The sequence below is a fragment of the Theropithecus gelada genome, chromosome 1 (genome assembly GCF_003255815.1).
Source record: "Theropithecus gelada isolate Dixy chromosome 1, Tgel_1.0, whole genome shotgun sequence".
NCBI classification, from domain to species: domain Eukaryota; kingdom Metazoa; phylum Chordata; class Mammalia; order Primates; family Cercopithecidae; genus Theropithecus; species Theropithecus gelada.
Window position 1 is genome coordinate 222,586,601 of NC_037668.1, and position 22,780 is coordinate 222,609,380.

General features: G+C 38.5%; 2 protein-coding genes across 2 annotated transcripts; both read left to right on the forward strand.

Annotated features, from left to right (window-relative positions):
- Positions 1 to 4,074: 4,074 nt before the first annotated feature.
- Positions 4,075 to 5,209, forward strand: LOC112611589 (olfactory receptor 2T10-like). Its single transcript, XM_025365547.1, is given in 4 exon segments — positions 4,075 to 4,295; positions 4,297 to 4,351; positions 4,539 to 5,067; positions 5,070 to 5,209. Coding segments are annotated over 4 exon segments (945 nt in total).
- An 11,237-nt stretch (positions 5,210 to 16,446) lies between these two features.
- LOC112607610 (olfactory receptor 2T29) lies at positions 16,447 to 17,410 on the forward strand. The gene has a single exon (XM_025358658.1). It carries the CDS (start codon positions 16,448 to 16,450, stop codon positions 17,408 to 17,410), a length of 963 nt encoding a protein of 320 aa, XP_025214443.1. The 5' UTR covers position 16,447.
- The last annotated feature ends 5,370 nt before the right edge of the window (positions 17,411 to 22,780 follow it).

Genomic DNA, 22,780 nt, shown 5'->3' on the forward strand with positions numbered 1-22,780 from the left:
CGGAAGAATATACTCTATTAAATGTGTTAACAATTGTCTAGTTCGGGTTTGTGTCACTGTTTTTCCCTCAGGGCAACATGATGCAATGATTCGAGCTGTGAGAGGAGTGGTCTTCAAGGAAACGTTCTGGTGCAGTCTGTGTGCCATTAGTAGATGCTTATTTTCCTTTGGAGGGTTACAGGAGTTAGGCAATTAGAAAAGTCTAGAGAATCAGGCCCGACAACTCAACAAAGGCCAAGGAGTCTCCTCCAGGGCTGCTCCCATGGAGGCCACCACAGCCCTGGGAGGGTCCCTGAGGAGAGCGTCGTTCTTTGAGTTTGTCGACCCAGGACCGCACATGGGAGACGCGGCAGCATCAGCTGCTCTTCAGGGAGAGTCATCGAGTTTGTAAGTGTTTCCTTCGCAGAAAAGCAGGCTGGTGTTTCACTGACAAAGTGGACAGATCACAGTGAAAATGACAAGGCTGTAACTCATCAAGACGACTGTACTTGGAGGTACCTTCTTGGAAATAGAATTCCTCAGGGTATCACATTTCTTCCTTTGCTCCAGTAAGAAAAATAATTTATTAAATAAAAGGTTATTTTAACTTTTAATCCATAAATATATGCATTATAGAATTATCAGTTGATATTAATCACCAATATAACATATATTACAGCAAATATAATTGGTAAAATATACTAATATTGTGTTATATATTGTTACAGATCACATAAAATAACTTGTATTTATTATAAGCATATTTAACCTAATACTACACACGACGCTAGAACTTAGAAAGTACTTGCTGTGCATATTGTATCTGAAACTCTCTGCAATCCTATCAGGCTGTAGAAATAAGTAGTGAGTATCCCTACAGGTATAAATGGGAAAAAAAGATATTCAAAAGTTTTAGGTGACTCGCAACGTACCTCAGAAAAGAACGAAACTCAGTAACTCAGATCTTGAGGCTTTTCCTCCTGGTGATATATTTTTCCAGGCAAATCTGACTTAACATTTTTTTCTCTGAAAATTTGGAGCAATGTTGAATATTAGTGTTCCTTTTTCTTCCTCCTTCCTTTCTTTTTTGCCTTTTTCCCTTTATTAAAAAAAAAAAAAAAAAAAAAAAACCAAAAAAAAAAAACAACAAAAAACCCCACTGATCTCGAAGACCCTGAAAGAGGAACACATGGATGAGTGGAAGATGTCTGATAGAGGTTTAAGCTTCATGGTGAGCAACGTAACTCTCCTTCCTGGGTGAAGCATGACCATCACTTTGGAATATGAATGCCCGCTCAAGAAGGAGGCGTGTTCTCCTTCCTACAGTGCAGATGTTACTACTGGGAAGCCTGTCACAACTGGTCTGCTTTGTTATGAAGGTTTACTTTGGGCAAGAGCAATTCTTCTTTAAAATATTTTATTGCTTTGAAGGAACCTAATTGCTGTTCTTTGCCTTGCATGGCTGTCTGTGCTGGTGTCATTTGTTTCCTACAAGTGGACAAATTAATTGGTTTGGTTAAGGAGAGTTTTTGCTCTGCAGCTTTATGGACTGAGTTCCCCGTGTTTCAGAGTCTGTGGAAGAACAGTAGATTGAACTACATGGCCAAGAAATGCAATATCCACTCTCACTTTTGTTCTCCCGAATAAACCTGAGACATACTCACCCTGACTAGCTCATGTCCATCTCACTACTGATTTGCATAACTCTACTCATTGTAAACCACCTGTTCAATTTGGGAAAGGGCCTCCTTACGTAGACCTAGAGTTAATTAGCTCTGACAGGCACCAATCTTACCATGGACACTGTCCCTACATGGACTCCATTTTTGGGAGTGGACATTAAATATACTTATTTCACTGAGAAGCTGGGCAACAAGTGAAAATGCTTATCTTCTATATTGTGGAAATTCCGTTGAGTCTTTTCCTTACACCTTTTCCATCTACTTCCTGATTTTTCTTTGAGACATGATGTGATACAGATAATCATTATCATTCAATTTGGCACGTGTGTGTTTTATTTGTCTCAGGTTTTGCCTTCAGTCCAGGTGTACCATGACACTCACATTTTACAGTTGTTTTGTCTCATTTGACGGGACAGATGCTGACTGACATTGGCTGGAGCAGGGCTGATAGTGAATTTCTGAAACGGTTTACCTGATTCTCTGCTTTCTCAGTTCTTGGATATCTGAGACAGGGCCTCTATCCTGTTTCACTGCTGGATATATGCTTCATTCGTGGACCATAATTGTTTTTTCAAATTTTTCTAGATGTTGCTTCATTGTCTTTTGGAATCTACTAAACGATTCCACTGAATTTTTGAAGTTTATTGGGAATTCTTTATTTTGCCTTTATATTTAGAAAATTACCTTCTGCTCCAGGAAAAAAATAGTTTATTAGTCTAGTAATTTATTTAGTCTAGTAATTTATTTAGTCTAGTAATTTATTGACTAAAATCTACCATTTGTTATGGCCAATGATACGATGTTCACTGAAAATACCTTCAGTCCCTTTGGTTTTAAATCTCTTAACGTAAGACAGGAATTTGTTAAAAGCTGACACTACTTTACTCTCATGCTTTCTGTGTCCTTTGTGCTAAGTATCTCCAAAACAAAATGAAAACCCGCGAGATTAGTCTTGGCCAGGGCAAGATATTTGAAATAAAAAAGGAAATAATAGTACTAATTGCAATAATTCTTATTTATAAATTTTAAGTTAATGATAAAGAATAATATAAAGTGTAAGTTACAATGTAAAGGTTACATAAGAGAAGTTACAATATAGAAAGGACGAATGTGTTTGATTTAAATAAACATTTTACACGTTATTAATATATTGAACATTAGTATCTAAAACTTCATTTTATAAAGGATAGATATAAGCATTTTCTTCAGAGAATAATAATAGCATCCACATGTAAATCACATAATTCTGAACGAGAGAAAGAGTGCTATCAACTGAAAAGGGCTGACCAGCACCACTGATCCCCAAAAATAACCAGATAGAAGAATTCTACAGTCTATTACAAGGTAATTAATTGACTAGATGCTCTGAGAAGAAATTGGAACTTGGATGATCTGAAGATAGTTATCTCGATTGTACAGCCAGTTACAGGTAGAATTCCTTGTTCTATGTTTTCCTCCCCTCTCACTAGTACGTTTGAGAAGTCTTTTAAAAATTGCAACTTCAGGGGACCCCTGAAGATATAGCCATAATTTTTTTGATATCTTGAAAGACTGGCAGAACCACAACAGATCAGAACATCTTGATGGAAATCATGAAAATATGAATAAATAACTCACAAGATTAATGTCTTTGTAATAGGATAAGTGGAAGTATAAAAATGTATTTTACAAATAATGTGTGTAAAAGTATTTAATTTTAGAAAAATCGACAAGTTGTACTAGTGTCTTTAATACATTTAAAGAAATTTGACTACATTTGTACCTGTTATATAAAGGTTTGGAATTTTATGTTTAAAATGTCTACAATTACTGGTTGCTTAATATATTGCTTTTATATATTGAAAAATTGTATGCTTAATATATTGCTTAATATATTGCTTTTATATATTGAAAAATTGTATGTTCATAGATTTTTAACAAGATATTTAATAAGAAACCACAAGTATTACTAATCCTTTTTTGCAGAAATGACTCTTGAGGGTCAAATATATAGAAATACTTATATTGATTATTAGCTCTGTAAAATCCCATGAGAATGGAATTCGGGCAATACAGGCACATGCAACTGTAAGACACTAACACAAAAAAATAACCAATGTGAACATATACCAGTAAAAATAACAAATATTAGTGACTATATCATTTCCTGTAGGAAATATTTTAATGTCAGCTGTATGGACCTCTTCACTGAGAATATAAATATCTCATTCCTACTCTAGATGGGAATCAGATTCACAATCTAACGTGCTCTTTTTAGTGCAAACTCACAGCTGATGTCGGAAATAAACTGATTTTTACATGGAATTTTAAAAGTTGAAGTGAAGCAAACATACTTTGATGTGGTGCACACAGGATTATAAAATAACGTTTACTTTTGTCCTCCAGGTAAAGCCACTTCAAGTGATCATACCACATGTGGCTGGCCAACCAGACCCTGGGTGGTGACTTTTTCCTGTTGGGAATCTTTAGCCAGATCTCACACCCTGGCCGCCTCTGCTTGCTTATCTTCAGTATATTTTTGATGGCTGTGACTTGGAATATTACACTGATACTTCTGATCCACATTGACTCCTCTCTGCATACTCCCATGTACTTCTTTATAAGCCAGCTCTCCCTCATAGACTTGACATATATTTGTCACTGTCCCCAAAATGCTGGTGAACCAGCTGGCCAAAGAGAAGACCATCTCAGTCCTTGCTCTATTACAATAATCGTATTCATGTCACTGGCTGCCCAACCTTCTTAGGGACTTGGTGGGCGCCCTTTGAAAGGACTTTCAAGCCCTTTCTGTCACTGGTGAAGTTGGAATTGTTCAGTGCCTATCACGCTACTCACTTCCGCACCCCCAGCAGTGCCTAGACTCAAGTGATTTCATAGGGAAGTGTGGATGTCCTTGGGTGTGGGACCCAGATGTACTTCTACCTGCAGTTGGGAGGTGCAGAGTACTGCCTTCTAGCTGCCATGGCCTATGACCGCTACGTGGCCATCTGTCATCCTCTCCGTTACTCTGTGCTCATGAGCCAGAGGGTGTGTCTCCTCCTGGCATCAGGTTGCTGGTTCGTGGGCTCAGGGGATGGCTTCATGCTCACTCCCATCACCATGACCTTCCCCTTCTGCAGATCCCATGAGATTCACCACTTCTTCTGTGAGGTCCCTGCTGTTTTGAAGCTCTCTTGCTCAGACACCTCACTTTACAAGATTTTCATGTACTTGTGCTGTGTCATCATGCTCTTGATCCCTGTGACAGTCATTTCAGCGTCTTACTACTTTATCATCCTCACCATCCATAAGATGAACTCAGCTGAGGGTCGGAAGAAGGCCTTCACCACCTGCTCCTCCCACATGACAGTGGTCAGCCTCTTCTATGGAGCTGCTATTTACAACTACATGCTCCCCAGCTCCCACTACACCCGAAGAAAGATATGATGGTGTCCTTTTTCTACACTATCCTTACACCTGTGTTGAATCCTATCATTTACAGTTTCAGGAATAAGGATGTCACAGGGGCTTTGAAAAAAATGCTAAGAATGCAGAAAGCTCCATATTAAAGTGTGAAAGAACTTAAGTTGGTCCTCTCAGGGTCTCTCTCTTCACTTTAGGTGTCCTTCCTATAAACAATCAGCACATCGTGGTAGTGTCTGGCTCCCTGAGTTGCCGTTCAGGGGGTTTCAGCCCACTGTTCTTCTCTCCTATAATCACACTAGAGATGATGTTCACTTATCCCCCTCTTCCCTCATAGCACTGATCTCTAGTCCAGTCCTTCCGGGCCAATAGTCCTTTTTTAGATTGCAGTTGATAAATACGAAAAGAAATGTGTTTATGACCCTTGAGCACCTTGTACCAGAGAGAAAATTTGTTTTGATATCATGGGCTCATTGAGTATGAAATAACACCATATTCAGATTGTTCCTCAGTATCTACTCTTTGCTAAACACTTGTCATTCACCACCTCATTAGACCCTCACCCTCTGTGGTTGAAGCTAAGGTCATCCACATTTCACAAGTGACAAAACAGCCTTCGAGGCTTCCCGACTTGCCCCAAGCAGGAGATCCTCAGGGGAAGGAGGTTCATTCATCTATAGGCATTTGGGTCTAAACACATTCAAGACCTCAGAGATGCTAAATGTACAGTTGAGATTTTTCTTCCATCAGAATTTTTAGAATGTTCTCAATCAAGTTACTTTCTGTGAGCATATGAGAAGTCCAGCCTCAAATTAGACCAGACACATGGGCTATCCAGAACACATCTATTTGGAGTAGAATTGGTTCATTCATAGACTTCCTTAACCAGAGAACTATGGAAGTATCTCACACTTCTCCCTGTTCAAGCCAAAGGTGACACATACTTAGAATATAATTTCAAATCAGTTTTATGTATGTGCATGGTTGTATTTGTATTTATTTAACAAATAATTATAACCTCTTGTGTGATTATCATGATCTGGCACCATTTTTAGTGTGTGACATGTATGGAACACTTTTATTTTCACAGCCTATTATTAGCCTTATTCTAGTTGATTTAACTGAGATTCCGTGGGTTTGAGAAACTTGAACAAGGGTATGCAGCTTATAAAGTGCTCAACAGGGATTTAAGCCCAGGCAAGCAGGCTGGAGTCCCTGCCCCTGACCACTGCATGTGCCACCTCTTGTGGAGTCTGTGGCCTTTTCCACACTGCGTTGCCTCTCCATCTGGGAGGGCCATACTCCAATGCTGGAAACACTATCGTTCTTTCCATACCCAATGTTTTTCACATAGCTTTCCCTCTCTTCGGAATGTTCTTTTTCATCTGTAAGTACAAGGATACAAAGATAACTTTCCATGACTCTGTTATCTTCCTTTAGGCCCCAAGTCATTCAGTCATTCATTCATTCAACAAGTAACTACTGACCCCCCTGTAGTTTGCCAGGCCCTGTTCTACAAACTGAGGTTATATCAATGAGCAAAACAGAAAAATCTTCATCTTTTTAGCACTTAAAGGGTATATACAGAATATAAATTTGGTAATTGAGAAGAATACATGGAGTATTATCAGAAAAGTGCATGCTCGGGGGCTCCAGTGGCCGCGATGTGTAGGCGTCTTCCGCCTGCTTGGTGTCCTCATCCTTCTCCTGGGGCTACAGCGGCGTCCTGGCTGGATCTGACGGGCTGGTGGCGGGGAATGAGAAGCTCACGCAGAACCTCAGCACCGCTTGGCTCCCGCCTGGACAAGGTGTGCGCCCTGAAGGCGCCGCCCATGGTGACGGAGGCGAAGATCCATGACTGGTACCAGAAGCAGGGGCCTGGGCCCGGGCCCTCCCGCGACTCCAGCCGCTCCTACAAGGCCATCGAGGACCTGCGGGAAAAGATATTCTTGGGGCCACCACTGAGAACCGCAGGACTGTCCTGCAGATCGACAACGCCCGTGTGGCCGCAGAGCACTTCCGGGCCAAGCCTGAGACAGAAAACTCTGCGCATGCGCTTGGAGGGCGCCATCAAAGTGCGCAGGTGCGGGACGAGCTGACCTAGGCAGGAGGCGCCTGGAGATGCAGATCCAAGGCCTGAAAGAGGAGCTGGCCTCCCTGAAAAAGAACCACGAGGAGGAAGTGGGTGGCTGAGGTGCCAAGCGGGAGGCCAGGTCAGTGTGGAGGTGGATTCGGCTCCTGGCACCGATCTGGCCAGATCCCGAGTGACCTGCGAAGCCAATGTGAGGTCATGGTGGAGCGGAACCGGAAGGAGCTGACGTCGGGTTCACCAGCGGGCCTGAGGAGCTGAACCGGGAGGTCGCTGGCCACACGAAGCAGCTCCAGATGAGCAGGTCCAATGTCACCGACCTGCGGGGCACCCTCCAGGGTCTTGAGATTGAGCTGCAGTTGCAGCTCGGCCTGAAAGCTGCCTTGGAAGCCACACTGGTGGAAAGCCCGGCGCGCTTTGGGGCCCAGCTGGCGCAGATCCGGGCGCTGAGGAGACGTATTGAAGGGCCGGTTGGCCACTGTGCGAGCTGACGGCGGCTGGGGCAGGAGGTCGCCACCTACCGCAGCCTGCTCAAGAGCCAGGGAGATCACTCCAAAAACCTCTCCACCTCCAAGGGCCTCTGAGGCGGCAGGCTCCGGGGCTTCTGCCCTCCTTCAGAGGGTGTCTCCTGGGTTAGGGGGACAGGAAGGAAGGGCTCTTCCCCTGACCTGCCAATAAAATTCTTTGGCCCAAGGGGGGAAAAAAAGAATGAAAGATGTAGCAGACAATAACTAACCAAAGAATGAAAAATGTTTTTTAAAAAAAATGCAATTAATGTGAAATAATGCAGCATTTGAGACAACAAGCACTAGTAGAGATAGTGATGACTGGAACCAACAACCAGGAAAATATTGCAAGTCTAATCTTGCATAGAACTGATACCAAATCTTCACGATACATAAAAAAATGAAAAAATGGAAATCCGTAATCACAATGGCAGATTTTTTTTGGCATGTGATTTATCTGGCTTATTTTCAACCTGATTGAGGTACGGTTGATGAATAGAAATTGTACAGATGAAAGCTGTACATATTGATTTATATATATATATATGTTATGAAATCATGACCGCCATCAAGCTCGTTAACATTTCCATCACCTTAGTTATTTTTTTGGGGGGGAGGGGGGAGGGGGGAGGGTGAGGTTAGAACACCTAAGATATCCTCTCAACAAATGTCAAGTATACAAGATTTATTCTCTTAACAGATGTCAAGTCTACAAGACTATTGCTAACTGTAGTCACCATGCTGTACATTATCCCTCTAGAAATTTTTCATTTTTGCGTGACTGAACTTTGTACCATTTGACCAATCCTTCTTCATTTCCCTAAACTCCTAATCACTGGGCACCAACATGCTACTCTGTTTCTATGGGCTAGTCTACTATTTTAGATAAGTGAGAATATATGGTATTCGTCTTTCTGTGTATTTTTCACTTAGCATAGTATCGTTCAGGTTCATTCGTGTCCCAAATGGCAGGACTAACTTTGGGGCTAAGAAATAAAGAATATTTCGTTGTGCTAATATGTGTATGTGTATTTTCATTCATTCATTTAGAGTTATTTTTCTATTTTTGCTATTGTGAATACTGCAATAAACACTGGTGTGCTGCTACCTCTTTGAGATCCCGATTTCACTTCTTTGGGTGAACCATGACCTAGAAGCATGATTGCTAGATCATAGGATAGTACTATTTTTAACTCTTTGAAGAAACACTATACTGTTTGCTTATAATTGCTGTGCCAATTTTCATTCTCACCAACGATGTTCAAAGGTTTCTTTTTCCCCACTTTCCCTCTCTTGTTTCATCTGTAATGAGGGCTATTCTAACAGGTGGGAGGTGATACCTCGTTGTGGTTTTAGTTTGCATTTGCCTGATGCTTAGTGATGTTGAGCTCTTTTTATTTACCTGATGGCCATTTTTATGTCTTTTGAGAAATGCCTACCCAGGTCATTTACTTATTTTAAATCAAGGTAATTGGTTTTTGCTATTGAGTCGTTTGAGCTCCTTATAAGTTTTGGATATTACCCCCTTTACAGATACATGGTTTGCAGATATTTTCTCCCATTCTGTAGGTTGTCTTTTCACTTTGTTGATCAGTTGGCCAATTATGCTCAGGTTGCTTTCTGTTCTCCCTATTGTTGTTTCATTGGTCTATATGTCCATTTTTCTTTTATGACAGTTCTTTACTGTGATAATTCCCATATCTTTGTGTGGTATATTTTGAAATAAATATGATGCCTCTAATTTTGCTCTTGTTCAAGATTGATTTGGCTATTTGAGATCTTTTATGGTTCTAGATGTATTTTCTTATTGGTTTTTTATTTCTGTAAAGAAATACCACGGATATTTTATAGAAATTGCTATTTATAGATTGTTTTGCTTAATAAGGACATTTTTAACAGTGTTAATTCTTCAAATCTACAAATTTGAAGATTTGTTAATTTTCAAATCAGTGAATACGGTGCCTTTCCATGTTATTTGTCTCCTTCAATATCTTTGACTCTAATGTATTATGATTCTTAGTGTAGAAGTCTTCTGTCATTGGATAAGTATTCCTAAATATATTATTTTTTGCTATTTTAAATGGGATTGCTTTCTTATTTTCCTTCCAAATAACTCATTGTTTGCAGAAGTGTCACTGATTTTTGTGTGCTATTTTATGTTCTGCAACTTTACTGAATTTGTTTATTAGTTCGAATAGTTTTTTGGTGTAATCTTATATATAAAACCCCTAAGGCCATGTCATCTGCAAATAGAAATGATTTTAATATTTTTCTAATTTTGATGCTTTTTTGTCTAATTGCTTTGGCTAGGACTTTCAGTAGCGTGTTAAATAGAAGTGGTGACAATGGACATCCTCATTTTGTACCAGATGATAGGAGAAACATTTTCATTTTTTATTATGTTAACTGTGGGCTTTTCACACATGATAGGTTGTGTTGAAGTAAGTTCATTCCCTCTGTTACTATTGTTGCTAATAAAGTTAAAAATAAGTAGAAAGCTGAAACTGGATCCTTTCCTTACTCCTTATACGAAAATTAATTCAAGATGGATTAGAGACTTAAATGTTAGACCTAATACCATAAAAACCCTAGAAGAAAACCTAGGTAATTACCATTCAGGACATAGGCATGGGCAAGGACTTCATGTCTGAAACACCAAAAGCAATGGCAACAAAAGCCAAAATTGACAAACAGGATCTAATTAAACTAAACAGCTTCTGCACAGCAAAAGAAACTACCATCAGAGTGAACAGGCAACCTACAAAATGGGAGAAAATTTTTGCAATCTACTCATCTGACAAAGGGCTAATATTCAGAACCTAGAAAGAACTCAATCAAATTTACAAGAAAAAAACAACCCTATCAAAAAGTGGGCAAAGGATATGAACAGACATTTCTCAAAAGAAGACATGCATACAGCCAACAGACACATGAAAAAATGCTCGTCATCACTGGCCATCAGAGAAATGCAAATCAAAACCACAATGAGATACCATCTCACACCAGTTAGAATGGCAATCATTAAAAAGTCAGAAAATGAACAAAGTGCTTTGAGGATCAAATGATTTCTTTGTCTTTCCCCTAAATAATTCTAGCTCAAATGACGATGGTTTTACACAATTCCTCATCACAGAGGGTTTTTGTATAGCTTCATTCTCTTAAGGAAAAGAAAGTCTTAAATTCCACAACATCTGGCCTCAAATCTATATGTAGTTACAGAAATAACGCAATCTCCGAATTGCCCCCTAATTATATCATGTACACACAAACACAAAAACATAAACATATTGGAAAGTTACAAAAATCATAGAATGTAAGTTACCTATTAGCTTAATATTTGTTCAGTTTCTCTTTCTCCCCTGCTACTAAAGTTACACACAATTAAAACGCCTGATTTGGCATCATCTTTTGTGACTTCAGAAGGTAGGGAAGCACTCTGCACTCCACACAGAGCTATGGAATTTTTCTTGGTCTTTTCACTTACTTTTAAAAACTGATTTTGTGAAAGCATTCCTATTTCTCCACCACCTCTCCAGCATCTGTTTCCTGAATTTTTAGTGATCGCCATTCTAACTGGTGTGAGATGGTATCTCATTGTGGTTTTGATTTGCATTTCTCTAAAGACCAGTGATGATGAGCTTTTTTTCATGTTTGTTAGCTGCATAAATGTCTTTTGAGAAGTGTCTGTCCGTATCCTTCACCCACTTTTGAGGGTTTGTTTTTTTCTTGTGAGGTCCTGCCTTCTCAAAATAGCTCTTTTCAGTGCTGGGATTCACCACAGTTTTGACACTTCCTACCAAGATCCAGAAGTTCCCGGCAAGGGACTTTTGTGCCTGGTTGGCTGCTATATTATTGCTGCTTTGAGGGGATACGATTATAGGGGCTCCTCTTCTACCATCATGCTAATATTTTTAATCTTTGTATTAAGAATAGTTCTCTAGCACATTATTCAACTTGGATTTTACTCAGTAAGTTAATTTAAAACCTGTGAAACCAGACAGCAAGTTATCTGCTGTCAAGATACAACAGTGACACTGACGTGTAGGATGGACATTCCTATTCTGAAAAAGAGAAATTGGAAGTAATAAAGAAATCTTGGAGCCAAAGCAAGCCTGAAACCTGTCAGGGCAAGTTTCATGAGATTTGGCTTGATCTCCTGACCTCCAGTCCATGAAGGTGGTGGCCCCTCCTCCTTCGTTCTGGGCACGTGTCTTTCCATTTCTTTATATCTCTGGTGGCGTCTTCAGGATCGATTACAACATTTTTGACATGTTTTATATGTTTATAACTCTTCACATTTTATTTTTGCTTTTATAAATATTTTCTCAGTTTACATTTAAAATGTAAAAAAGGTAAAACTTAAGCAGGGTTTCCACCATAAATATTACTGTTGAAAAAATATATATCAATAGCTCTTGTCATTGTTAATACATTTTAAGTATTTTTAAATAAAAATGTTCTCTTCAAAAAATATAAAAATATCTCAATAAATCTGAATTATTGTGGAAGAATTTTATTAAAATTATTTTAAAATCCATACTCGACCTCTAAGTGTTTGGATGCCTGGGAGACCTATCATGCTTGTTCATAAAAATCTGCAACATTTTAACAATATCGGCTCTTTCCAAATATATTTTATTGTATTCCAATCAGTACGATTAGTTAGATCTTTTGAACCTAGCCAAATAGATCAACTGAAAGGAAAAAATAACTGTTAAAAGCTTGACTATTTTGAACATGAACATACAGGAAGACAAGAATTGTTTCACTAGATGTTTAAAATCGTCATGAGGGGAACACCCAATAAAACAAGGTATTTTAAAGGAATCCAGTGGAAGACCAATGGAAAAGAGTTCATGTGGAAACTTAGCCTCCCCTGCTCTGGCTTCTGGGATAGGATGTTGACCCTCCTTCCTTGTGCAATCCCATTGTTTCCTCCAGACACACTGGTTCTCACACCCATGATTTCAGGACCACCTTCTCTTACGAACTCTGGATTCATGGATGCACTAGCCTTGCATAATCTTCATGGTCGATGTGTACTGGGCAACTGGAGTCCCAAATTTATTTCAGCGTTCCATGCCAACCTGCCCAGCCCCCAAATTCCTGTGTGTATAAATAGCAATCCACCTTCACCTCCTCCACCACAAACCCCTTGCCCAGACACCGTATCTCTCAGGACTAGCTCTTATTATTCTATACATACATATAGAATATATACATCTTATTATTCTATACATACATATAGAATATATTTTGTAAAGTGGAAAAGGCTAAGTCTATTAACTAACTCATATGTTTCATAGATAAGATTTTGATGATGAGATCTGAGATTATTATAAATATTGGTTAAGAGTTTGCATTTAAAAACAGAGGTAAAAATTAGAAGAAAACCAGAATGGTTCAGGAGAGCTACCTACTGACTTCTTTAGCTCTCTTAATTGCATTCTTCTTCAAATCCCAGAGGTGATGTGTCAACGGAAAGCTTTCATCCACTCCCCTAGTGGACATAGTAAAACCAGGCATGATGTCACCTTCTTCTCTTTGTGCTCTTAACCTGACCACACACCACTAGCTCGTCTAGGTGAGGTTCAAGACAGCGTCTGATGGTGAGTTCTGCCAGAAGACAGGCAGTACTGGTAGAAACAAAAGGGTAAGCACTGCTCTCGACTTGTTCTGCTTCTGAAACATTCTATTAGGAACAAAAGGGTAATCACGACTCTCCACTTGTTCTGCTTCTGAAACATTCTGTTAGTTCCTCACAGTATTTCCTAATTTTGTCTTAATTTTTTAATGGAGAAAAACACATGTGATTCTTTCTTAAAACTTCTATATAACACTTATTTAGTGTGACATAATTGTAAATGGATTTTTAATTTCCGTTTATTTATGGAAAAAACCTTTTTCTATATTTTTGGATTTTTATACAAAGATGCATTTATTTTCCTGTCACTGAAGTTTTATAGAGGAAAAGTGACTGATTTGCTTTTGAGTGGGGATGATTTCTGAGGGTTACAAAACTCTAGAAACAATGTCTCAATCATTTTATATTTCCCTAATGAAACCCACAGAGCGTGGCCTAAACCCAAGTGTAGACTGCGGAGGGAGGATGGTGTCCGTTAGAGACTGAGGCAGAGTCACGTGCTCTGGGTCCCACTCTTGGGCTGAGACATGCGTTCTTTCTCAGGTTAGGTGTGTGATATTAGGCAGGTACCCTGAGAACCTGAATTTTTATAATATGTATAAAGAGAAAATAACATGAAGTAACTCGTAGGCTCTTGGGAAAGAAGAAATGTAAAGTATTAAACAATTTTAATATTGGTATTAGAACAATTCCTGGGATGGTGTTTGCTTCAAATAAAGATTTGATATGACTCCATTTATACTTATAATAAATCCCCAAGTTAAACATGCATTAAGCAATTTACATAAAATTCAAACAAGCGGATAGAGAAGAATAAGAATGAACAGGGGACCAGTCACTACGTGTGGACACAGTGTTTCCATATCTGTCCCGTGTCCTGGGTGAGCTTTCTGAGTGGCTTCATGATAGTGATCCCCATTTACCAAAGTGCAGCGCAAAGATTTGCTTAGCAAACCCTGCATCTCCCTGCCTTCCTGTTCCCTCTGAATTTACTGAGCAAACACCTTTTAGGTCTTCACATGTGCTGGTCACTCCCCTGGTCCTTGCTTCACTTTGGCCACAAATACAGACGAGATCAGCAGTTGTGTTTTGCAGTTTATTGGAATGTTTTAAAATTGTACACAGATCTCAGCCACCATTTGCCAGTGGGGACCGTGTTTGACACAAATCATCTACTCACCTACCTACCTATCTATTCATATATATAGAAATATATAGACACACAAAATGTCTCAGATTTGTTGGGTATTTCTATTAAGGCATCAAAGCATCCCGGCATATTGGAACTTTTGGTGAATTGAATGTATTAACTAGTTTTTATAATTATAAGAATACAAAATGTATTTGAAACTTGTAAATTCATTCTAAAATGTCCCTGCATCATAACCACAGCTAAAGTCTTCCCAGAAAGAGGAGTTATTCTGTCCTTATTCTTGACTAGGGCTAGCAAAATTTAACATTTAACATGTCAGAAGTTGAAAAGTTGGAAAGGTTTAATTTCTTTCGGAGAAAACGTGGAAGAAGCTGTTATGGACTATTTCAGAAAGGCCGGATATATTTTGTGTCTATTGCCCTTATTTATTTTGTAGCTATTTAAAAATTCCGCTTTAAATCACATTTACAAAATCATTTTTCCCTGAATAGACTCACTGTGACCTCCTTAAGTGCACTGAAGTTCAATTCATCTTTGATTCATCTTCAGCATATAACACAGACAGGCTGTGAGTGTCACGGTAGAGAAGGAAACAGTGAGTTGAAGTCAGAGGCATCTCAGTGTTTGATATTTCTCCCTGCCTCTCAGTGTGTATGAAAGATTGATTGTGGCAGGCAGTGAAGCACATGATGTTTGCAAAACCAACTAAAGCTTTGTCTGAATAAACAGCAGTGACCCTCCAAATTCTAGTTCTTCCTTGCTGAGATTTAATGAGCTTTAAAATGAGGGGAACTTTAAGGAGATGAGGTTGGAGGACCACATACTAGACAGGAAGGACATGGGATTCTCCGAAAAGCTCTGCATAACCAAGGTTAAAATAAATGTAGAATATAGTTATATATTCACCTATGTATGTTTACATAAATATGTTTACATTTACATAAAACCAGAATATTTACACATAAACACACAAATATAAAAACCAAAGTTGTTTTCTTCAAGTGGGTCATATGCTTTATTTTGCAGACCTGCCATTTTTATTTTGAAAATCAACTTCTTAAATGTATGAACAGGTACTACATCTGGAGAATGGAAGTTAATGCATCTTATATAATAATCATAGTAGCAACCATCTTAGGTAGGTTGTGCAGAATAATGTAGATATTAACTCTGTAAGCTAAGAGTATATGTGTTCATCAGAAACTGTACTATTCTAAGCACTTTCATTACGTTTCCTCATTTTACCCTCATCACACCTGAGCTCAAACATGGTATTTTTTCTTTTTGATGTAGACTGGAGAAAGGAATGGCAGATAGAGAAAAAGATGGACCTATGGCTGGGGTCTGTGTGTGTGCTCCTTACTCATATCCCTCAATGTCTAAAGGGTCAGTCGTGTGTGAGGATCCTTCCCTGCTCACGAGAATGTGAGGCTCGCTTCATGCAATCACAGAGCCTCACAGCATGGCCCGATCCTGTGGGGGGGGAGTTTCAAACATCTGGTATAACTTTTCCAAGTTACGCTTTAGTTACTTGCTACATCTTTCTTATATCAACTATACCTCAGAGTATTTTGAAGATGCCTATTTTCTTAAACCAGAGATGTTCATTCAATCCAGCCTTCTACGACAAAAACTCTAGAAATAACGAGTTTGATTTATCTTTCAATGAGTCACATTTGTGTTAGCAGAGGAGGGTGGTTCTGCAAATTTGCAGTACTTGTTGATAAATGACACTATCAGCAAAGTTTATGAATTTGAACCGTGACAACCTTACTATCAGTTACCAATTCTTTTGGCCTATAGTTGTGAATTCTTAGTTTCTTTTGTAAATTTGTTATGTTACATATCATTTATATACTCAACTCCCCAAACCCACGGGACTTAGGTTAGCACAATCAGCATACATGAATGTGAGTACTCACTAAACACTCGTTACAAAGGGATGCATTACACTAACTCCAAAACTCTCCTTGGTGGCCTAGGTGAAACCTCATGGCCAACACCACCTGGATGGCCAACCACACTGGATGGTCGGATTTCATCCTGATGGGACTCTTCAGACAATCCAAACATCCAGCTGTACTTTGTGTGGTCATTTTTGTGGTTTTCCTGATGGCATTGTCTGAAAATGCTGTCCTGCTCCTTCTGATACACTGTGACGCCCACCTCCACACCCCCATGTACTTTTTCATCAGTCAATTGTCTCTCATGGACATGGTGTACATTTCTGTCACTGTGCCCAAGATGCTCCTGGACCAGGTCATGGGTGTGAATCAGATCTCAGCCCCTGAGTGTGGGATGCAGATGTTCCTCTATGTGACACTAGCAGGTTCAGAATGTTTCCTTCTAGCCGCCATGGCCTATGACCGCTACGTGGCCATCTGCCATCCTCTTCGTTACCCTGTCCTCATGACCTATAAGGCGTGTTTGTTCCTGGCATCAGGCTGCTGGTTCCTGGGCTCAGCGGATGGCTTCATGCTCACTCCCATCACCATGACCTTTCCGTTCTGCAGATCCCCGGAGATTCATCATTTCTTCTGTGAAGTCCCTGCTGTATTGAAACTCTCCTGCTCAGACACCTCCCTCTATGAGACCCTCATGTACCTATGCTGTATCCTCATGCTCCTCATCCCTGTGACAGTCATTTCAAGCTCCTATTTACTCATCCTCCTCACCATCCACAGGATGAACTCAGCAGAGGGCCGGAAGAAGGCCTTTGCCACCTGCTTCTCCCACCTGACTGTGGTCATCCTCTTCTACGGGGCTGCCATCTACACCTACATGCTCCCCAGCTCCTACCACACCCCTGAGAAGGACATGATGGTATCTGTCTTCTATACCATCCTCACTCCAGTGCTGAACCCTTTAATCTATAGTCTTAGGAATAAGGATGTCATGGGGGCTCTGAAGAAAATGTTAACAGTGGGACCTGCCTTTCAAAAAACTATGGAGTAGACCATTTTGAGAGTAATTTACTCCTCCTTCCCTAGCTCATCAGATGTGGGAATGTTATACCAGTGTTCTTTCCCAGACTCCAAGACTGCCATGGTGTTTGATCTCATTTTCACACCTCTTTTAGAAACCGCTTCCCTGTACTAGAAAGTTTTTCAATTTATACTCCATCTCGCTTCAAAATGCATTATTCAGTCATATTATATTGATGTTACAGTTACTGAAGTTCATAACTACTTTCTAATTCTATAGGAGATTTTCATATTCTGGAAATAAATAATGATACCACTTAGAGGATAAATGGTATAAGATATAAAATTGAGAGAGACGGAGAAATGAGTAAGAAAAAGGTTCATAGTTATATAGACATTCTTTGTACTACTTTTATTTATGCCAGTTTTCTGTAAAATTGAAATTAATTTTAAATAAATAATTAAAATATGTCCCCTCTCTCCCACCTTTTTTGAGCAGTACACGATATAATATCTTAGAAAACTTGCTGATTTCAACGTAGCTATTCACTGCTGAGACAGTCCAGCCATTTGTCCACCCTTATTGGAAGCTGTCCTGGCCCACATGGTTGGTTCCTGAAAGACTAAGGTCTGTTATTGAGGATTAACAGTCTCCACCAAGTGGTAGGTTTTGAATCCAGAATTCCATAAGAGACTGTGGAAAACATATTAGCCTGGGATGAAAAGAAGCTTTAGGGAAAATTTCCAGCACAAAGTGACATCTGAGCTGAGTTTTGAAGTATGTAATTTATTAGACAAATAAGAAGAGGTAGAGTATCAAATATTCAATTGTTCATTTATCCAGTGAATACTTGTTATGCTATATTACATCTAAAATATTCACTAAATAAAATTCAAATATGAATACTACACACTGCTTTCCCCAAGGAATTTGAACTAGTAATTATGTGTGCAAATAGGTGCTATAAAGTGTATGATATGCCTTGATGCACATGTGGAAAGGATATAGCTCATTTTGATACCTCACTTCTTCCTGTACTGTGCACATTGAATCAAGCAGAAGATGCTGAGAGCAGCCCTGGGAGCTCAGTGTTAAATGGTGACTAGCTGTTACCCTCAGATAACTACATGTGGCTAGCAAAGGGGGAGGGACTTTGTCAGGGATGCGATGATGCCAGGGAAATAGCACAGTAAGAGCAAAGGTCAGACAATTGACCAAGCAGGAGTGGTAAATATTCTAATCATGTCTTCTTTCCTGTTTTATTTTGTAGAATAATTCCTTGCTTTCTGTGACCCAGATTTTCACAAACAGTAGAAAATGATCAGTCTTGCATTTTAGAAATATTACTTTGGTGAAAATAGATTGGAGAAGTGCAAACCTGGTGGCAAGGAGACCAGATGAGTGAGGATGGTGAACGGCATGGTGTTGATCTAAGTGGAATGACGTGTACCCTACCACCAGGAGAGACTTAGGGAGAGGAAATGTTTGGGGTATGCAGGGATGTGAGGCTTTGTCAAACCAGTTGGATTATAATTGCAGACCTGGTTGCAGGTGTATCATTTTCCAATTGGTTGTGTCCAACTTGTGAAGAATCAAGTGGCTTCAAATTTACAGATTCTGCTTTCCTCTTGACAATATGATCCTAAACATGTAAAACCTAAAATCTCCACAAAAACTGTGTTAGAACAAATGAAAGACTTCACATGAAGTCACAGAAATCAAAATCAACATACATCAGTAATTTCTATATGCACTAACAACTAACTACCTGAAAAAGAAATTTTAAAATAATTTTATTTATAACAGTGTCAAATCAAACAAACAAATCTTTGGAATAAATTTGACCAAAAGAGTTAAATATCTACACTGAAAAACATAAAATATTGATGTAGGAAACTAAAGAAGACACCAATAAATGGAAAGCTATCCCATATTCATGAATTGGAAGAATTAACATTGTTAAAATTTTCATATTAGCCAAAGGGGTTTACACATTTAATGCATTCCTGTCAAATTTCAATGTCATTTTTACCAGAACTAGAGATAAAATGATTTATATGAACAGTAAGAATAAAAGGGGAGCTTTACACTACCTTTTTCTAAATATATTACAAAGCTATGACACTCAAAACAGCATGGTACAGGCATTATACAAGCCACACTGACCTGTGGAACAGGATTTAGAGCCCAGAAATAAACCCACACATTTACAGTCAATTGATTTTTGACAAATGTGCCAAAAAGACACCTGAGGAAAGGACTGTCCCTTCAATAAATGATATTGGAAAAATTGGATATCCACATGCAAAAGAACAAAATTGAACCCTTTTCTCACACCATATACAAAAATCAATTCAAAATGAATTAAACTTGGATATAAGACCTGAAACTGTAAAGCTACTAGAAGAAAATATAGGGAAAAGCTCCATGACATTGGTTTGGGCAATGTTTTTGTGGATATAAACTCAAACTCCCATGGAACAAAAACACAAATAAACAAATGAGATTATGCAAAACTGAAAAGGTTCTGCACAGTAAAGGAAACAATCAATAGAGTGAAGAGACAACCCACAGAATCAAATAAAGTATTTGCAAACTATATATCTGATAAGGGATTAATAGAAAAAAATATATCAGGACCTCAAAAAACTCAATAGTAAGAAAATAAATAACACAATTTAAAAATGGGCATAAGACCTGAATAGACATTTCTGGAAAGAAGACAGACAGATGGCCAACAGGTATATGAAAAATAATGCTTATTATCACTAATCATCAGGGAAACACAAAACAAAACCACAATGAGATATCACTTCACTCTTGTTAGAATAGCTGTTATCAAAGACACAAAAGATAACAAATGTTGATGAGGACATGGAGACAACTTCCCTCCCTCCCACCTCCAACTTTGAGGGTACAATGGGCTGAACTGAAGAATGCATGAGCTGGTGGAGGCAGAGGACATTGGGTCCTGACTCCCCATTCTCCAGGCAGACTCCTTGACCTGACACAGGCAGAGCAGATGAGGCCACGAAGCTTTACCTTGATTGAGAGCTTTAGCTGTGAGTGGGATCTAGGCATGTTAGTAATGACTGATTCTGAACTGAATGTGCTGGGAGGTCATTTGAAAGTCTAGGAAGGTTGAAAAAACCTCATGGCTTGAATAGGTATTTGAATGAAACCTCAAAGTTCTTTTCTGCCTGTAACTTGAAGACATTTGCTCTTTGGAAATAGTATACACATATACAGACCATCTCTATGGTAAACAGACATGACAAAGGTGTGTGCCCTCTATAGTTTCTTTTCTTCTTTATTTGATTGATTTATTCTTTCCTGCAACTTATAATTGTATTTCTCTTGACACTTTGCTGCATATCAACTTCTTGAGTTACACTCCTTTGTCAATAGTTGAAAAATTTTTGTCTTTCAGCTTCCAACAAATTTGCTGATGAGTCAGTTACTGCTTAGATTTTTTAAAAATTGGTTTTATATAACTGGTTCTTTCTATCTGGGGACTTCAAAATGTTAACTTGCATTTACTCTGAAAATAATTCATGTACACATTTTAACTTACTGTTACAATTGCTAACTGTTGTGAATGTATAATTTCTATAAATGTATATCTATTGGGTTGAATATCGGAGTATTAATTTAAAAGTGGTACTTTTTACATATATAACTAGGAGTGGAATAGCAGGGTAATATAATAATTCTATACTTTGTTTTTTGAAAAGCTGTCAGACTGTTTTCAACTATGGCTGAACCATTTTGCATTTCCACCAGCAATGCATGAGGCTTAATTTCTCCGTCTTCTCACCAACACTTATTACTGCTTAATGAGTAAGAGGTTTTACAACTTGGGATCATGGAAATGTTTTGGAACTAGAGATTGTTGTTGCCCAATATTGTGAATGTATCAGATTCCATTGAATTGTTCACTTTAAAATGGTTACTTTTATGTTGCATGAAGTTCACTTGAATAAATTATTTTTAAGTGGCACTTTTTGTCTGGCAGACTATGAGAGAAATTTATTTTAACATAGGGTTATCCCATGGAACTAGGCAAATCTTGAGAAATAGTATTTCCAAATAATTCACAGTAACTTTTCAACTTATTCCAAGAAGACAACTTCTCTAAAAACATGTAACATAATGAGCCTGGTCTGTTCTTGGTTGATGCTTTGACTCTTTCAGTGTTTCTTATTTTAAAACATGATTTTAAGTTTCATTTTTGGCTGGGAGAAAATGTCCTGTCTAAAGCTGTATTTCAGACTCTTGCTTTTTAATTGATGAAATTGTCTTTGACTTAAAAGAATTTTTAGTTGTCTGTTTCCAACATATTTGCATTGTGCTGACGAGTTGATGGGTGTAGCACACCAACATGGCACAAGTATACATATGTAACAAACCTGCATGTTATACACATGTACCCTAAAACTTAAAGTATAATAAAAAATAAACAATTAAAAAAAAAGCTTTGAATAGCATGCATGTTCATTTGAGAATAATTTTAGCTCATTTTTCATAGGGTAAGTGTATAATTTATTTTATTAGTTATAAGTCCTCTTTATTTCTAAATTTTATTTTTATGAAATAACATTTTAAATGTGCTTCAAAATATTTCCACAGGGCAGTGTGTGTGTGTGTGTGTATGTTAAAAAGAATCATACATTTTATTTAGAGTCAGTTTCTTTTCATAGAAGATTTTCATTAGCTCTCTTATGTACTAAAATAAATAGTCAAAAGATTTACAGTTTTAAAATGTGACCTGTAAATTCAAAAATGTTTAAAAATCATTTAGAGTTCCTATTATAATAAAATTGCATGATAATTTTAAAAACTATATCTTTTTTTGAGTTTTACTCTTGTTACCCAGGCTCGAGTACAATGGCACAATCTCGGCTCACTGCAACCTCTGCCTCCTGGGTTCAAGCGATTCTCCTGCCTCATCCTCCTCAGTAGCTGGGATTTTAGGCGCCTGCCACAATGCCCGGATAATTTTTTGCATTTTTAGTAGAGATCGGGCGTCACCATGTTGGCCAGGCTGGTCTCGAACACTTGACCTCAGGTGATCCACCCACCTTGACCTCCCAAAGTGCTGGGATTACAGGCATGACCCACCATGCGCAGCCTGCATGATAATTTTTAAGAATGTTGTTACCATCTGCATTTTACTCAGTTTTTGTAAAACTTACCTCTTATTTTGTTTTTCAGAATACTTGTTCAATTTAGGCTTAATTGCTTCAAAACATATTTATTTAATTTTGCAATTATATTTCGGTAAAGGAAGGAAAAAGAACAATGATCATTCGAGTGCAACAGGAGACACGTACCTCCAGTAAACCAATGACTCCTCTGATGGTAACAGAGCTACCGGGGTGTGGAAGGTACACGTTCTAA

What these genes read in the sequence shown, in the direction of transcription:
- LOC112607610 (XM_025358658.1), top strand. Translation starts at nt 16,448, where the DNA reads ATGGCCAACACCACCTGGATGGCCAACCACACTGGATGGTCGGATTTC.